General features: G+C 42.0%; 1 protein-coding gene across 1 annotated transcript in view; it reads left to right on the forward strand.

The window, feature by feature from the left end:
• The window catches only part of Tpo (thyroid peroxidase), a 60,735-nt gene that overhangs the window by 14,738 nt on the left and 27,089 nt on the right, over positions 1–18,908 (forward strand). The window contains exons 4-5 of the mRNA XM_052186738.1: positions 652–784; positions 17,816–17,945. Of these exons, the coding sequence (XP_052042698.1) occupies positions 652–784; positions 17,816–17,945 (263 nt within the window). The remainder of the gene's footprint in view (positions 1–651; positions 785–17,815; positions 17,946–18,908) is intronic.

An 18,908-nucleotide genomic window follows, 5' to 3' on the forward strand; every position in this document is an offset into this window, starting at 1 on the left:
TCCTAGAGTCAAGTGGCTGTTAGGTTACTTTTCAGAATCATCATGAAGCAAAAAAGTAAACAACCCCCCCCACCACACACACACACCTAGCAATGAAGCCGGTTAACAGGACTGAATGAAGAAGCATATGACTGAGGGGAAGATGGTAGGTTTTCTCAGAGCAGTGACTGAGGCTGCACAGGAAGCCCTGACTTAGATGTTGAGGCTATAGCTGATATAATTGTTGGAAAAATACTTTATGTTGCACAGATGTCACACAAAGTGTGGTCTGTAGAGAGAATATCTTGTGTATTGTATGGATGTATCACCTGTCAATTAAAACGTCTATGGCCTATGGCATAGGCAGGAAATGGGAAGTGGGACATCCAGGAGGGGAAGATTCCAGGATAGAGCTAAGCACAGAAAGATCAGCCCAGGGACATATGAGGAGATGGACACATGGTACCTGAGCATAGATAGCCAGCCACGTGGCAGAATGTAGGTTAAAATAAACGAGATATTTTAAATTCATTCTAGTCAGAGAAGAGCCTAGCTATTTGGCCAAGGTATTTGTAAATATATTTTGAGTCTGAGTCTTATTTCTGGGAGCTTGGGGCTGGGAGGAAGACCCAAGTGGATCTGACTTCAGTACTGGTCTGTCTTGTTGTGCAGATGCCTTATCAGCAGACATCCTGAGCACAATCGCCAACCTATCAGGATGCTTGCCTTTCATGCTGCCACCAAGATGTCCTGACACCTGCCTGGCAAATAAGTACCGGCCCATCACAGGGGCGTGCAACAACAGGTACTGTGTGAAGACCCTCTATTCATCATGAGCCTCTCTTTATCATGACCACCAGCCATTCTGAAGTAGGCTCTAGATCCATGAACTGATGAACTGTGGCCGTCCACCCCTCTGTGTGTCCCATTATCTCACACTCCAGCTATCTGCCATTGCTACCCTCATGCTGTGCTACACTCCAAGACAAAGGTGACAGAGGAGAGCTGTTTTGCTCTGTCTCACCCTTATTTATTAACCTAAAATCACAGAATGGATTACCCTTGCCTAATATCCCAAGCCAGATACTTAGAATCTTTGATTTCTCCAAATCACCTACCTGTCTCTAGTATGTTACCAGGACTGTCTGCTTCCTCCTACCAACCTGACTGAAGGAAGAATTTGACCATTTGCCACAAAGCATCAGCCCTTGTTGCCTGTAGCTCTTGTTTCTCTTAGACACAACCCATCACAATGCTCCTCTGTACCCAAAGATCTGGTTGCCCCAAGATGGAGTAATTTCCCATATACATAAGCCTTTGGGCAAACCTTGCTCCCCAATTTAAAACTATTGGTTAAACAAGAACCAGCAGCAGCCAGTTACGGCTGGGAATTAAAGGAGGTAGAGTTTGAGTCACTGGGCTAGGGGTTGTGCCTAGGGATGACTAGGAGAAGGAGAAAGGAGAAAGGAAAGAGAGGAGTACAGAAGGGGGAAGACTGGGAAACTGGAGGTCTCCATTAGCCATGATGGACCAGCAGCAACTGCCCAAGTGAAATGCCTCCCCACGAGACACCAGGTTGCTGGAACAGAAATAACCCAGGAAGATGCAAACAGCAAGTATTTGGGGAGCATAGTTGGGAAAGGAGCCAGTGTAGTGTTAAGAGAATTAGACTGGGGTAATCCCCAAGTAATTACGCAGGGCCTAATAAATAAATCATAGGTTGGGTCGCATTCATTTGAAGCCAAATGAGGATAAGCTTAATTCTTCTTAATTTACACCTCTTGCCCTCACTTAGCTTCAGAGTAAGATCCTAGCTCAGTCTATTCTTGGGGGGGGGGGGGGCATCCCACCTAGTACAGCCAGACATGTCTATCAATGCTCTGACTATTTCATGTTTCTTCATTTCAACCCTTCCCTTTACCCTCTCCCCATCTTGTACCCATATACTGAGGGATTCATAAACCTGCCTTGGTTCTACACAAGTATTAGATATCAAGGCTGGGTAGAGTTAAATGAGCATCCAAGAAGTGTGTGGAGTGACTGTGGGTAAGGGACACTATCTGTGGGAAGCAAGCCCCTTCGGGGAGACACTGCATACACTCTGACAAATCTCCTTTTGGGTTCTTTCTGTTCAGCTTCCAGAAGATTCCAGCTCTTTCTTGGGATCTTCCAACCATCCAAATGGACTGGTGTTAGGTAGTTTCCAAATGAACTAGGTAGTCTTGCTTCCCTAGCTTAATTTTCTGTGTCCAAGGTATAATGTGAATGTGACCACATTTCACACTACTTCTTATCTTTTCAGCAGGGCAGGTTCTTCTTACCAGGACTCTAGCTACCTCTATCAGAATCTGCTTCTGCAATCAGCATGTAGTTTCAGGTCAAGCTGCTTCTTTTGTCTTGATTTTGGCATATCTACCAGTTCAGCAGTGTACCTCTCAGCTCCCAGGTCAGCACTTACCCAGGCAATAGCAGGATGCTGCCTTCCGGAGTCATTCCTTCCAGGTTCCCAGTAAGCCTTGGCTTCAGACACACTTCAGCCTCTGTCTCCAGAGCTGGTCTGTGTCTCTCTGCTGTATATCCAACCCTGGTCACTGTTCTACAGCCTTATCTCTCTTTCTCTAGCCCAGAATTCCCACTGTGTAGATATGAAGAATCTCTCTGGAATTCCCACTAGCCTTAGCAAGAACGTCATGGTGTTGCCCCTGGAGACTTCCCCTGGTATATCCCCTCATTTTTCAGCTTTTGTTAGAATAGTGACTACTGCTTATTATCCTGTCTATTTTCTTTCTGTGGGTCACACTGAGGTTGTCTTAGTTTCTTTTCCTGCTGCAATGATAAAATACCCTGCTAAAAACTGAAGGGAAAGAGTTTATTCTGATGTACGAATCTGGGCTATATCATTGTGAAGAAGTCAGTGGGACAGGATCACAAAGCAGCTGTTCATGTTGTACCTGTGGTTATGAAAGGAAACACTGGGCAGTAGTTGCTGCTTATCTGGCTTTCTCCATTTTATATAGTCCAGGATTCCCTACCAACAGGATAGTCTCATACACAATTAAGACAGGTCTTCCTATATCAATATAGTCCTCCACAGGCATGCACAGAATTCTACCAGATGATGCTAAATTCTATCAGGTTGATGATCAACACTAACCATCAGAATGGGCTTCTAACCCATCATCTTACCTCTAGGTTCCTCATTTGGTAATTTCTGTGACATTTGTAGTGGGCACTAAGGAGAGCCTTGTGTGTGTGTGTGTGTGTGTACATAAATGATGTTCAGTGTATTTTTTCTCTTTTTTCCTACATTCTTTCTTTATATTCCAAATGATTTCCCCTTTCCCATTTCCCCCCTCCCCATAAGTCCCATAAGCCCTCTTCCCTCTGCCCATTCCCCAATCAGCCCCTCCCACTTCCCTGTCCTGGTAAACCCCTACATTGCTGCATCAAGCCTTTCCAGGACCAGGGCCCTCCCCTTCCTTCTTCTTGGCAATGTTTTGATATGTGAATTGTGTCTTGGGTATTCAGAGTTCTGAGCTAATATCTACTTACCAGTGACTGCATTCCATGTGTGTTCTTTTGTGAATGGGTTACCTCATTTAGGATGATATTTTTGAGTTCCACCCATTTGCCTAAGAATTTCATGAATTTGTTGTTTTTAACTGGTGAGTAGTATTCCATTGTTTAAATAAACCACATTTTCTGTATCCATTCTTCCATTGAGGGACATCTGGGTTCTTTCCAGCTTCTGGCTATTATAAATAGGGCTGCTATGAACATAGTGGAGCATGTATCCTTATTACATGCTGGGGAATCCCCTGGGTATATGCCCAGGAGTGGTATAGCAGAGTTCTCCGGAAGTGTCATGCCCAGTTTTCTGAGATTCCGCCAGACTGGTTTCCAGAGTGGTTGTACCAGCTTGCAATCCCACCAGCAGTGGAGGAGTTTTACTCTTTCTTCACATCCTCACCAACACCTGCTGTCTCCTGAGTTCTTTATCTTAGCCATTCTGACTGGTATGAGGTGAAATCTCAGGGTTGTTTTGATCTGCATTTCCCTGATGACTAAAGATGTTGAACATTTCTTTAGGTGCTTCTCAGCCATTCAAAATCCTCAGGTGAAAATTCTTTGTTTAGCTCTGTACCCCCATTTTTAATGGGGTTAATTGGTTCTCTGGAGTCTAACTTTCTGAGTTCTTTGTATATATTAGATATTAACCCTCTGTCAGATGTAGGGTTCGTGAAGATCTTTTCCCAATTTGTTGGTTGCCATTTTGCTCTTTTTGACAGTGTCCTTTGACTTACAGAAACTTTGTAATTTTATGAGGTCCCATTTGTCGATTCTTGATCTTAGAGCATAAGCTATTGATGTTCTGTTCAGTAAAATTTCCCCTGTGCCCATCTGCTCAATGCTTTTCCCCAGTTTCTTTTCTATTAGTTTCAGTGTGTCTGGTTTTATATGGAGGTCCTTGATCCATTTGGAGTTGAACTTAATACAAGGAGATAAGAATGGATGATTGGCATTCTTCTGCATGCTGGCCTCCAGTTGAACCAGCACCATTTGTTGAAAAGGCTCTTTTTTCCAATGGATGGTTTTAGCTCCTTTGTGGAAGATCAAGTGACCATAGGTATGTGGGTTCATTTCTGGGTCTTCAATTCTATTCCATTGATCTGCCTGCCTATCACTGTACCAATACCATGCAGATTTTAACACTATTGCTCTGTAGTACTGCTTGAGGTCTGGGATACCGATTCCCCCAGAAGTTTGTTTACTGTTAAAAATAGTTTTAGCTATCCTGGTTTTTTTTGGTATTCCAGATGAATTTGAGAATTGCTCTTTCTAATTCTATGAAGAACTGAGTTGGGATTTTGATGAGGATTGCATTGAATTTGTATATTGCTTTTGACAAGATGGCCATTTTTACTATATTAATCCTCCCAATCCATGAGCATTGAAGATTTTTCCATTTTCTGAGGTCTTCTTCAATTTCTTCTTCATCAGAGACCTGAAGTTCTTGTCATACAGATCTATCACTTGTTTGGTTAGAGTCACCCCAAGATACTTTATATTGTTTGTGGCTATTGTGAAGGGTGTCATTTCCCTAATTTCTTTCTCAGCCTGCTTATCCTTTGAGTATAGGAAGGCTAAGGATTTGCTTGAGTTGATTTTATAACCAGCCAATTTGCTGAAGTTGTTTATCAGCTGTAGGAGTTCTCTGGTGGAGTTTTTTGGGTCACTTGAATATACTATCATATCATCTGCAAATAGTGATAGTTTGACTTCTTCCTTTCCAATTTGTATCCCTTTGACCTCTTTATGTTGTCGAATTGCTCTAGCTAGAACTTCAAGTACTGTATTGAAAAGATATGGAGAGAGGGGGTAGCCTTGCCTAGTCCCTGATTTTAGTGGTATTGCTTTAAGTTTCTCTCCATTAAGTTTGATGTTGGCTACCAGTTTGCTGTATATCTTTTACTATGTTTAGGTATGGGCCTTGAATTCCTGATCTTTCCAAGACTTTTAGTGTGAAAGAATGCTGAATTTTGTCAAATGCTTTTTCAGTATCTAATGAAATGTTCATGTGGTTTTTTTCTTTGAGTTTGTTTATATAGTGGATTGCATTGATAGATTTCCATATATTGAACCATCCCCGCATCCCTGGGATAAAGCCTACTTGATCATGGTGAATGATCATTTTGAGGTGTTCTTGGATTTGGTTGGCAAAAATTTTATTGATTATTTTTGCATCAATATTCATAAAGGAAATTGGTCTGAACTTTTCTTTCTTTGTTGGATCTTTGTGTGGTTTTGGTATCAGCATAATTGTGGCTTCATAGAATGAGTTGGATAGTGTTCCTTCTGTTTCTATTTTGTGGAATAGTTTGAAGAATATTGGTGTTAGGTCTTCTTTGAAGGTCTGACAGAATTCTGCACTAAAACCATCTGGTCCTGTGCTTTTTTTGTTGTTGTTGTTTGGAAGACTTTCAATGACCACTTCTATTTCTTTAGGGGTTATGGGACTGTTTAGATGATCTATTTGATCCTGATTTAATTTTGTTATTTGGTATCTGTCAAGGAAATTGTCCATTTCCTCCAGATTCTCCAGTTGTGTTGATTATAGGCTTTCAGGTGTGTCATTAAGCTGCTAGTGTATGCTCTCTCCAGTTTCTTTTTGGAGGCACTCAGGGCTATGAGTTTTCCTTTTAGCACTGCTTTCATTTTGTCCTGTAAATTTGGGTATGTTGTGCCTTCATTTTCATTAAATTCTAAAAAGTTTTTGATTTCTTTCTTTATTTCTTCCTTGACCAAGGTATCATTGAATAGAGCATTATTCAGCTTCCCATGTATATGTGGGCTTTCTGTTGTTTTTGTTGCTGTTGAAGAGCATTCTTACTCCATAGTGATCTGATAGGAGGCATGGGATTAGTTCGATCTTCTTATCTGTTGAGGTCTATCTTGTGACCAATTATATGTTTGATTTTGGAGAAGGTACCATGAAGTGCTGAGAAAAAAGGTATATTCTTTTGCTTTAGAATGAAATGTTACACACACACACACACACACACACACACACACACACACACACACACACACATATATATATATATATATATATATATATATATATATATATATATATATATATATGTTAAATCCAATAGGTCCAAAGCTTCAATTAGTTTCACTGTATCCCTGTAGAGTTTCTCTTTTCCTGATCAGTCCATTGAGGACAGTGGAGTGTTGAAGTCACCCACAATTATTGTGTTAGGTGCAATATGTGCTTTGAGCTTTAGCAAAGTTTCTTTTATGAATGAGGGTGCCCTTGCATTCGGAACATAGATATTCAGAATTGAGAGTTCTTCTTGGTGGATTTTTCCTTTGACCAGTAAGAAGTGTCCTTCTGTGTCCCTTTTGATGACTTAAAAAATAGACTTTTCAACAAATGGTGTGGTTCAATTGGAGGTCAGCATGCAGAAGAATGCAAATTGATCCATTCTTATTCTCCTTGTACTAAGCTCAAATCCAAGTGGATCAAGGACCTCCACATAAAGCCAGACACACTGAAACTAATGGAAAAGAAACTGGGGAAGACTCTTGAGGACATGGGCACAGGGAGAAAGTTCCTGAACAGAACACCAATAGCTTTTGCTCTAAGATCAAGAATTGACAAATGGGACCTCATAAAATTACAAAGTTTCTGTAAGGCAAAGGTCACCATTAAAAGGACAAATCGGCGACCAACAAATTGGGAAAAGATCTTCACCAACCCTACATCTGATAGAGGGCTAATATCCAATATATACAAAGAACTCAAGAAGTTAGACCCCAGAAAAACAAATAACCCTATCAAAAAATAGGCTACAGAGCTAAACAAAGAATTTTTACATGAAGAACTTCAGATGGCTGAAGAAGCACCTTAAGAAATGTTCAATATCATTAGTCATTAGGGAAATGCAAATCAAAACAACCCTGAGATTTTACCTCACACCAGTCAGAATGGCTAAGATTAATAACTCAAGAGACAGCAGGTGTTGGCAATGATGTGAGGAAAGAGGAACATTCCTCCACTGCTGATGGGATTGCAATCTGGTACAACCACTCTGGAAATCAGTCTGGCGGAATCTCAGAAAACTGGGCATGACACTTCCGGAGAACTCTGCTATACCACTCCTGGGCATATACCCAGGGGATTCCCCAGCATGTAATAAGGATACATGCTCCACTATGTTCATAGCAGCCCTATATATGATAGCCAGAAGCTGGAAATAACCCGAATGTCCCTCTACAAAGGAATAGAAACAAAAAAATGTGGTATATATACACAATGGAGTACTATTCAGCCATTAAAAACAATGAATTCATGAAATTCTTAGACAAATGGATGGAGCTGGAGAACATCATCCTATGTGAGGTAACTCAGTCTCAAACTCATGGTATGCACTCAATGATAAGCAGATATTAGCCTAGAAGCTTGGCATACCCAAAACACAATCCACATATCAAATGATGTCCAAGAAGAAGGAAGGAGTGGCCCCTGGTTCTAGAAAGGCTCAGTGCAGCAGTGTAGGGGAATACCAGAACAGGGAAGTGGGAAGGGTGGATGGGGGAACAGGGGGAAGGAAGAGGCCTTATGGGACTTGCAGGGAAGGGGGATCAAGGAAAGGGGAAATCATTTGAAATGTAAATAAAGAATATATCAAATTTTAAAAAAGAAAGTCAATTTTATCTGATATTAGAATGGCTACTCTGGCTTGTTTCCTGTGACGATTTGATTGTACAATTTTTTTCCAGCCTTTTATTCTGAGGTAGTGTTTCCTGTATGCAGCAAAATGTAGGGTCCTGTTTACATATCCAGTCTGTTAATCTATGTCTTTTTATTGGGGAATTGAGTCCATTGATGTTAAGAGATATTAAGGAATAGTGATTGTTACTTCCTGTTATTTTTGATGTTATTTTTATGTTTGAGTGGTTATCTTCTTTTGGGTTTAATGAAAGAAGGGTACTATCTTGCTTTTTCCGGGGTGTAGTTTCCCTCCTTGTATTGGCATTTTCAACTTATGATCCTTTGTAGGGCTGGGTTTGTGGAAAGATATTGTGTAATTTGGTTTTATCATGGAATATCTTGATTTCTCCATCTATAGTGATTGAGAGTTTTGCTGGGTATAGTAGTCTTGACTGTCATTTGTGTTCTCTTAGAGTTCACATGAGATCTGCCCAGGATCTTCTAACTTTCATGGTCTCTGGTGAGAAGTCTGGTGTAATACTGATAGGTCTTCCTTTATATGTTACTTGGCCTTTTTCTCTTACTGCTTTTAATATTCTTTCTTTGTTTATTACATTTGGGATTTTGATTATTATGTGACAGGAGGTATTTCTGTTCTGGTCCAGTCTGTTTGGAGTTCTGTCAGCTTCTTGTATATTCTTTCTTTAGGTTGCATCTCTTTCTTTAGGTTAGGGAAGTTTTCTTCTATAATTTTTTGAAGATATTTGCTAGCCCTTTAAGTTGTAAATCTTCACTCTCATCTATGCCTATAATCCTTAGGTTTGGTCTTCTCATTGTGTCCTGGATTTCCTGGATGTTTTAGGTTATAAGTTTTTTGCATTTTGCATTTTCTTTGACTGTTGAGTCAATGCTTTCTATGGTATCTTTGGCATCTGAGAGTCTTTCTTCTATCTCTTGTGTTCTGTTGTTGATATTTGCATCTCTGTCCCCTGATTTCTTCTCAAGGTTTTCTATCTCCAAAGTTGTCTCCCTTTGTGATTTCTTAGTTGTTTCTACTTCTGTTTTTAGATTCTGGATGGTTTTGCTCAGTTCCTTCACTTGTTCATGTTTTCCTGTAATTCTTTAAGAGATTTTTGTTTTTCCTCTTTCATGACTTCTGCCTGTTGACCCAAGTTCTCCTGCATTTCTTTAGGTGATTTTTGCATTTCCTCTTTATTGGCTTCTATCTGTTGACCCATATTCTCCTTAATTTCTTTAAGTGATTTTTGTGTTTCCTTTGTAAGGGTTTCTACCTTATTCATATTCTCCTATATTTCTTTAAGAGATTTATTTATGTCCTTCTTGTAATCCTCTAATAGCATTATGAGATGTGATTTTAAATCCAAGTCTTGTTTTTCTGGTGTGTTGGCATATCCAGGACTTGCTGTTGTTGGAGAATTGGGCTCAGATGCTGCCATATTGCCTTGATTTCTATTAGTAACATTCCTACATTTGCCTTTTGTCATCTGGTTATCTCTGTTGGTAGTTGGTCCTGTTGTCACTGACTGGTGCTTGAAGCTCCTGTGAGCCTATAAGGACTATTTCCACACCATTGGATGATTGAGTTTCCTCTGGCACAGATCGCTGATGGGTTGCCCTATTCTTGGGTGCCATTGGAGCCCTGGTGTGCCTTGCCTCAAACAATGTTATACTCTGTTGTCTCTGTGTACCTGGTGCTACCCGCCTGGTCCATCCAGGAGAAAAATGGCAGAGGCTGTGGGGACTCCCTCCAAGTGCCGATCTGCAGGGGCTTGGGCAAACGCCCCAGGACAGGGCTGGCACACAGACGACCTACAGAGATGCCCAGGCTCTGGGTGCAGGCAGAAGTAATGTTCAATGTATTTAAAACATTGTTGCTTACATGCTGAATCATATTAGTACCTTATCCTGAACCAAGGAGCCTCACATATGTGAGAATTTATTGCTGAACTCTGATAAGTATGAGAAGAGGGGTATACAACTGATCCCAGAGATCATAACCCTACTAGAAAAACGGCTAAAACACAACAGAAACAAAGACCTCAGTCATGTGCTATGGTATAAGCCAGTGTGGATCTTACTAGCAAAGAATACTCCACCTGGACATTGGCTTTTTTCTACTCAAGAAGTTAAGGTCTGGTGACTGTGAGGAATGGGACAAAGCAGGGCTCTTTCCCCAGTCACCATCACCTGTAAACACAATTTGGTTGGGATTCTAAGTTTGATTGTCAATAGGTTCTTGCTGCTCTGATTTTTTTTAAAGATTTGTTTATGATTATTATTATTATTATTATTATTATTGTTATATGTAATTACCATAGCTTTCTTCAGACACACCAGAAGAGGGTGTCAGATCTCGTTACAGACGGTTGTGAGACACCATGTGGTTGCTGGGATTTGAACTCAGGATCTTCGGAAGAGCAGTTGGTGCTCTTACCCTCTGAGCAGTCTCTCTAGCCCCTTGATAATCTGATTGCTGTTGGCCCCTAGAAAACACCAGGTGACTGCCCTACTGCCATTGGTCGCTCCTCCTCCCAGCTGAAGCTCCACTGAGCATCAAGCATTCCCTTGGCAGAGCTGCTTTGGTAGTCACAACTTGGCTGCAGGAGCAATTTCTGTCCCTGGCCACTGTTTCCTTCCCTTAAAATTCAGCCCTCAAGCACTACTTACCGAGGAGCTTATTCCACAGACCTGTATCCTAGGGAAATGAAAACTGTACCAAGTACAGGAATTCAAAGGCAAAAAGGCTGGGCCCACCCTCAAGCAACTTCCTGTGAGTAGATGTAAGAGACTTAGAACTGCCTCCTTAGAGTCATCCTGAGACTAAGAAGATGGATAAATTCTCCACACTTTGATCCAACAGTTGCCTCTCCCAACTGTTTCTCAGACCTGGGTGTGTTCTATCTCCTCATGTAGGCTTTTGCTCTCACTCTTGCTGTCATCTGATTATTTAGCCTTTCCCCGTAGGACAGTTTATTAGCAGGAGCCTTCGGCTTCATTCATGAAGCTCTAACAAAGTGGTAGCTGTTTATGACACTCAGGATTTATAGAACCGTTTCTGCTTCCTATACCCAACCCCATGTCAGTTGGGTTTAGGAACCCACCAGTGGAAAGCATGGATGTTCTTTCATGTTTTTAAAACAGTATCCAGGAAAGATAGGATAAGGAAAGCAAGCTACCTAAGATTCAACTGAATACTGAAGCCTTTGAAGCACTTCAATGAGCAGGGGGCTCACACTGAAGGGTAGAGGAAAGACCACAGAAGAGCAGGTAAAGGTGGAGAGCAGGATGTGTGAACATCCTGCTCATACATGCTTGGCACTGTGGAGGGATCCCAAAGATGAGATGGTTGAGAGCCATGTCTCTGTCCTCAAGACTTAAACATATTGTCTGGTTGAAACAGGTAAATCATGTTACAAATACTGTGTTAAAAGAGTGGCTCCCAGAACACAGAAGAGGCATAAGAGACCCTAAATAGGTCAAGTGAGGCCAGCCCTTCTAATAGAAATAGATTAAACAACAACCCATATCCTGAGAACTTGCTGCTGTTTGGCTTTCTCTGCTTTATATAGTCCATGACACCCTATGAGGGGAGATGTCCACCTACCTCCACAGGCAGTCTTCTACTTAAGGAACTAAATGGAAAAGGGACATATGAAGCTCTACAAGAAGTAAAGGAACACCAACAGTGGAACCAAGAGCCCTCTCCTGCAGGTGGATGCAAATATGTATAGTTCTTCTTTGAGAATAGCCTGGGCTCTAAAGCTTGGCCCTTGAGGAGCAAGTATGACCCTTCCAATAAGCATGGTAACAGACGAGGACAAGGTAGGACAGAGCATATGTCCCAACCCTGTAAGATCATGCCCAAGGCCTCTGGGAAAGAACGCAGATGAGAATGTGGCTTGCCCTACCAATCATATATGTCTTCTGGAGCTTAGTGTTAATTATTAAGACTGCCACCATTAAGTGACCCTTCGGCATCTAATGTCTTTGTTCTTTGCCCCAGATTAGAGCCTTAAAATATCCCATTGTAACTTACCATGCTTTTCCAAGGAGAGCAATTCTGGAAGGTTCCCACAGTAAGCAGGTGACATGACTGTTCTCGGGGTATTCCTGCATCTCAGAATTAAAGCAGGCTTTTCAGCCTGTGGGAAGTCCATGATGACCCCTGATGACCTAGGGGAGATGTCCACCTACCTCCAAAGGCAGTCTTCTACTTAAGGAACTAAATGGAAAAGGGACATATGAAGCTCTACAAGAAGTAAAGGAACACCAACAGTGGAACCAAGAGCCCTCTCCTGCAGGTGGATGCAGATATGTATAGTTCTTCTTTGAGAATAGCCTGGGCTCTAAAGCTTGGCCCTTGAGGAGCAAGTATGACCCTTCCAATAAGCATGGTAACAGACGAGGACAAGGTAGGGCAGAGCATATGTCCCAACCCTGTAAGATCATGCCCAAGGCCTCTGGGAAAGAACGCAGATGAGAATGTGGCTTGCCCTACCAATCATATATGTCTTCTGGAGCTTAGTGTTAATTATTAAGACTGCCACCATTAAGTGACCCTTCGGCATCTAATGTCTTTGTTCTTTGCCCCAGATTAGAGCCTTAAAATACCCCATTGTAACTTACCATGCTTTTCCAAGGAGAGCAATTCTGGAAGGTTCCCACAGTAAGCAGGTGACATGACTGTTCTCGGGGTATTCCTGCATCTCAGAATTAAAGCCCCCTGTGGTCTTATTACTACTCCCTCACCAGAGTTGACTCAGAGGAATCTAACCTTTGCCCAAACAAATGTGGCTCCCACTCAAAGACAGACATGTGCTATGGTCTGCAGAGGACGAACCCTACTAAGGACCAGCATGCCAGCTTCCCTCAGGCTAATTTGTACTCACTCCTCTTCCTGAGGGACATTTCTGTTTAATTGGGTCTAAATACATAGAAATAATTCCTAGGGGAAATGAAATACTCTGAAACAAAAATTTAATTGTTATGTTTTTGCTTCCAGAAGAACTCCCAACTCCATCTGCACATAGAATGTAATTTGTTACAGAAACATCTATAGTCATTCCCTGATAGTTAAATGAAACTTTGCGTTTGGTTTCCAAACACATTGTGAAATAATATAAGTCCTGATAACTAACAGTTTCAATTAAGAGCATTCCAGAAGGACTAGCTAGCAACAGGTCTGATGCTCTGGGGAGGTCTGATGATTTCCGGGAATCTCCATGCACAGTAAGTCCTTTCCCTAGATGCACGTCTGCTGGGCACATATTCACAGGCACCTTTAATCCCTACTTTTTTATCATTTGGTTTTTAACATAATTCATGAAATTGTGATACTTTCTGAAGCTTTCCTGGGAGAAATTAATGCACTCATCTCCCTTGGAGGAAGTCTATGCATTCATAGTTTAACTGTTTCAAACAATAGGTGTTACAAACATGAGCCCATGCAGAGTCTAAATCATACTTCAAAATTCAAAATGGAAGATATCACTTAACAAGGTGGAAACTAGATATTAGAAATCAAAACAAATCCTCTGGATTATGGGGGAGACCAATGTACCCCAAACAAAAACATCAACCTTAAAGGAAAAGGAGAAGTTGTTGCTGGTGTCCTGTAGAACTCTCAGACATGGGTACCAGTGGCTCCAGAAGAGAAATATATTTAAAACTCTTGAAGAAGGTCACATTTGTAGTAGATATGGAAAAGCACATTCCCATCTGAGAGATCCCAACGTTCTTCGCTGCCCACAGCAATGACAAACCCACCTCTAGAATGGGTTAACTATCTCCAGTGAAGCAGCTCTTGTAAAAGTTCCCCCCAAATCAAGAATCAAGCTTCCAGGCCAGCTTTTGGAAGTGTAGTGAACTCCTTGAATCACTCTGGGACTACATGACTACTGAGGTGTACTGAGCTATTCTATGTGTGCCTGCCTTACCCAAAGCAGCCACTTTCCTCATTCCATGGAATTTTGCCTTACTGCTGAGAAAGCAGCTTGTCTATAGAAGTGAGAAAAAAAAAAAAGCTAATCTTATATATGACCCAGGGCTATTGTGTTGCTTTCTCCTATGTGTTGTGGCTAGGTAAATGACCAGAAAAACAACCAATGGTGTGCCCCAGCACAGCAGCTTCCCTGTTGAGCTGGAGATAGAAGAGCATCTTCCTTGTTAGAATGTGGAACACTGAGGTGACTACAATACCTGGTGCCTGTGCCTAAGTCCAGGTCATTGGAGCTCTGATGGAAGAACAGGCACCACTCCCCAGAAAAGCACTTTTTGAACTGTTTCTGTTCACACTGCCGCCAGCATGTTCGAATGGCCGCCATTAATCCGAGCCTAATAAAGAAAGAGCTAAAGACAAATGCAGTGTGATAGAACAGTTCCACTAAGGATGAAGGCTCTTTCAGCACATGCTCATGGGCATTCAATATGGTCCAGAGTCAACGAGAGACATTCAATAATGTCTATCTGGGGTCTTGTTAAGCAGCCGACCCTAACTGTACAGGTTCAGCGATACACTGTGTATTCACAGCGATGTTCTTCAGCACCTAAGACCTAGTTCATTTTTTGAAATATAAAACCCAACAGGTAAGAAAAGAAAGAACTCAAGGCAAGGTTGGGTAAACATATTAGCTTGCCTGGGTGAAATAAGGCCTCTGTGAGAGCTGTACTTTATGGAGCTGCAGCAAGGAACAGCTGACTGTAACAAATCTGTGCAAAAGGCTGGCTGCCTTCCTGTTGCTAATTAAAAGCACTACTCCAAATTAAGCCAACTGGTGGGCTAGATGTCAACGAAGAATATTAATAGTGGAATTGTTTTCCACTTACTGTCTCTCCAGACATACAAAAGTCATCGAGCCTCCTTGGAGCATTGGCGTGTTACTAAGTAGTCCTTCTGGAATGTTCCCAGGTGGAGCAGCAGGCATGTAAACAATGAAACCTTTCCCCTCCAGGGTCATTTCAAGCAGTTCTGTGTAGTGCATAACTGTTCCCCCTTTCATCTACAGAGCCTCTCAGACAGTGTTACAAAGTCTATCCGAAAGAGTGAGGACAAGGAAAAAACAATATTGAAATACTCCAAAAGATCTTAAAAATCTTAAAAATCACTAATCTGAGCTAGGGAGATGGCTCAGCTGGTAAACTGCTTGCCACAAAAGTTATCAACTGGATCCCCAGAATCCATGTAGATGTCAGGTGAATGCGGGAGCCCATCTATAACCCCAAAGCTCAGAGTGTGGAGACAGGGATTTCTGGAGCAAAATGCCAAATTGGTAGCTTGCCAGACTGCCCAAAATAGTGGACTCTGGTTCATTAAGTCATAAGTAACCTTTCTATGTGGGAGTTTTCAAAACTCCTGGCACAATGTGTAAGGGCTGGATTTATAGATAAATCCTGCTTAAATTTGGTTTTAACATGAAATGCTTTATTTTTTCCACCTCTGGTAATTGAAAGTTTTGTTAAGTACATTAGTCTGGGCTGGCATGTGTGGTCTTTTAGAATCGATAGCATATCTCTCCAGGCCCTTCTGGCTTTTAGAGCCTCCATTGAGAAGACAGAATGAATCTGCAGTCAGCCTACCTGTTTTCCTGGCAGGAGTGATCTGTGGTTTAGCAGGGAGAGCCTGCTGGAGTTGGGGATTGAGATAAAGCAATGGGTGGTGAGAGTGAGACTGACAAGGAAAGTTCTGTGGGGTCCACAGGGGATGTGAGCAGGGGCAGGGAAGGCTGCAGCAGGTGTTCTGTTTCAGAGTTCTGAGATGGGGGCTTGAGTTTCAAGGGAAGGAGAGGGTGGAGAATGTCTTCAGTTGCCTTACCTGTTTCCCTCTCCTGCTCAGATGCTGTCATTAGAGGGCTGGAGGCTGGGATGAGTTGGGGAAAGGGAGGTTGGAGGAGAAGATGGTCCTGATCTGTTGAGGTTGAGGTCAGAGAGGAAAGGGAGACTGCAGCAGGCCTTCAGTTCCGCTATAAGTTGGAGATGAGAGACCTGGGCATTGGCTCTGGAAGAGCAAAAGAAGAGGTAAAGCTCTGGAGTCAGCCTACCGACTTCCCTGGAAGGAATGCAGATAACAATTTTCAAAGTCAACATCTCAGGCATTTCTATGCCAAATTTCTCTCTTTGTGACCTCTCAAGCCAAGAACAGCAGTCACTCATCCACCTTTAACTCTTAAACTCTGCTCTGTCCTTCTGCACCTTTCTGATCTGTCCCTCCAACTTCCAGGTTTAAGTCACTGAGCACAGTTCCCTGTTAGGGGAAAGAGGTGGACAGGCAGTGGCCACCTTCCCACTCTAAAGTAAAGGGATCTGGAGACCCTTGTAAAGGTGAACTTTTAGTCACCAACAGAAGTTTATTACAAAAATTGAATCTGGGTTTCAAAATTCTTTCTAAGATATACCAGAAAATGAACACAGAAACGGGATTTCATTAAAATTACTAGCTGGGGCCAAGGAAGCAGCTTGATTTGTAGAGTCCTTGCCTAGCATGCGCAAAGCCCTAGCTTCAAGTGTCAGTGCCACATATATTGTACATGGACATGGTTAAGACATTCTTGTAATCCTACTGCTGGAGAGGTAGAGGCAGGAGGATGAGAAATTCAAGGTCTCCCATAGTCAATTCAAAGCCAGTCTGGGCTACATAAGACCATTTCAAAACACACACTAGTCTATCATCAAACAACACAATCCAGGTGGTTGTTCTACTTAAACAAGACTTGGAATGCATCTGCTTTTCATTGGGGTTAGTTGCCAATCATTAATATTTCAATTTCTCAGCTTCTAGAGAAAAGATGTCAAATCGTATTTAGTTATACCCTTTTCCCCATTTGGCTTAGATGCACTGTGTCTGACATACTCAGAAGCAGCTTGGGAAATTAGTAAAGACTGAACAACTCATTTTTACCTTAACATGGACCTTAAATATATTTTTGCCTAGTTATACTTTGACCAAAGAATAAAATCACAGATCAGTTTGAGTGTAGAAAACATTCCCCTTTTGTCTTGGTGAAAGTGTTCATTCTTAATTCAAAGCAATTAACTCAGAAAAAGGTCTAATTTTATTTTTAATTCAAATGCACATATTAATATGTATCCCCTCCATAGTCCTTTCACTTCTGATATTTTCCTAGGCAGCTCATTTCTAGTAGAAATATTGTCATTGCGATGAGCACAAGGGACCTGGATGTGTCTTGATTAAAGGTGTTTAAATATTGCAGTATTTCAAATAGTCCCTTCGAATGCCCCAAATATCTGTCCTCTGACTAGGACCCCCATAGTATATATTCTAGAAGGAGGAGTGCCCTCCTTTGGAGAGAAGGCTTGGGGAGTCTCCTGAACAGAGCAAAGTGAGGCAGTTATCAGCAGGCAGAGCTCCTGGAGGTGAGATTCGCCCCCAGGAAGATTACAGACTAAGGGCCTAGAAGTCAGTTCCCTCCACATACCCCAGAGAAATCTAGCAGGAAGACAACCAGCTGCTATGGCCTACCTAGAGACTTAGAGATGCCACCAGAGTGGATCATCTAGAATGAGTTATACTGTATTGAGGCCTCAACATTTATTTATTCTCTTCCATCTCAAAACACATCCCTTCATTTGTTTCCACAGAGATCACCCCAGATGGGGAGCCTCCAACACAGCTCTAGCAAGATGGCTGCCTCCTGTCTATGAAGATGGCTTCAGTCAGCCCAGAGGCTGGAACCCTAATTTCTTATACCACGGCTTCCCGCTGCCCCCGGTTGGTACTCATTTAGAACCTACTTCAACGGGACAAGAACAGGTTTCCCATAATGCTAACATACTCCCCATAGCCTTGGGTGGGTAATGGGTGACTTGGAATTATGCAAACATCCCCTTGTTTCCCAAACTCCCTAAAGATTTGGAGTCCTGAGATGTAACACCTATGGATGAGGTTCTGATGGTTAGCCGCACTCAGCCGGTGAGGAGAACAACTGAGATTTAAAGTCACTCTCATCTAATTTTACACCTCGCCTCTTTCTAAGCACTTTAATATTCTTAAATAAATTCTTCTATTCATCAGGTGGAAGACAAGGTTCAGCAATGGCATGTATTCATTAATGAACTCACTCATGTGCAGTAGCACTCATGTGCTACTGTTTCTCTATCAGAGGCAGATGGGGGTGCATTCATTCTCTTCTTGTCCTTTGGTCCAACATTTGCCATTGGGTTCATTGATCATCAAAATATGATCCATTTTGGCCCCAGTTTGACTCTTCACAATCAGTGGATAACTCAACTTTTGTTTCTATGCCACATCCCACAACAGAATTTTCAAAAGGTATGATAGATAGCAGGTACTCAGCTCAGAATAGCAGGTACTTAAAGCCAGTACCCGAAGTGAGGAGCTGACACCTTTGCCATCATAAAGCTCTCCAACAGAGAGTCACCCCTGTACATAGGCAGTGTTTCAGGCATCTTTTTAGTGAGAGAACCAAGTGTTTCTGGTAGTTGGTAAAGACCAGCAGGTGGAGCTGGATACCAAGGAACACTGAGGAAGCATAGCACTCATGTCTACCCTTAACTTCCCACCAGATGTTCCTCTTCCTAGTGTATGTTTAACACTGGACCAGTTCAAATCCTCAGTCCTTCTGAGCTCCATACTGATACTGAGATTGTACAAATTTGTATTTGTTTATATATTATCATTTACAAGAATCAGCACTTAAGTATGTTTACATGT

The sequence above is a fragment of the Apodemus sylvaticus genome, chromosome 6 (assembly GCF_947179515.1).
Source record: "Apodemus sylvaticus chromosome 6, mApoSyl1.1, whole genome shotgun sequence".
NCBI lineage: Eukaryota > Metazoa > Chordata > Mammalia > Rodentia > Muridae > Apodemus > Apodemus sylvaticus.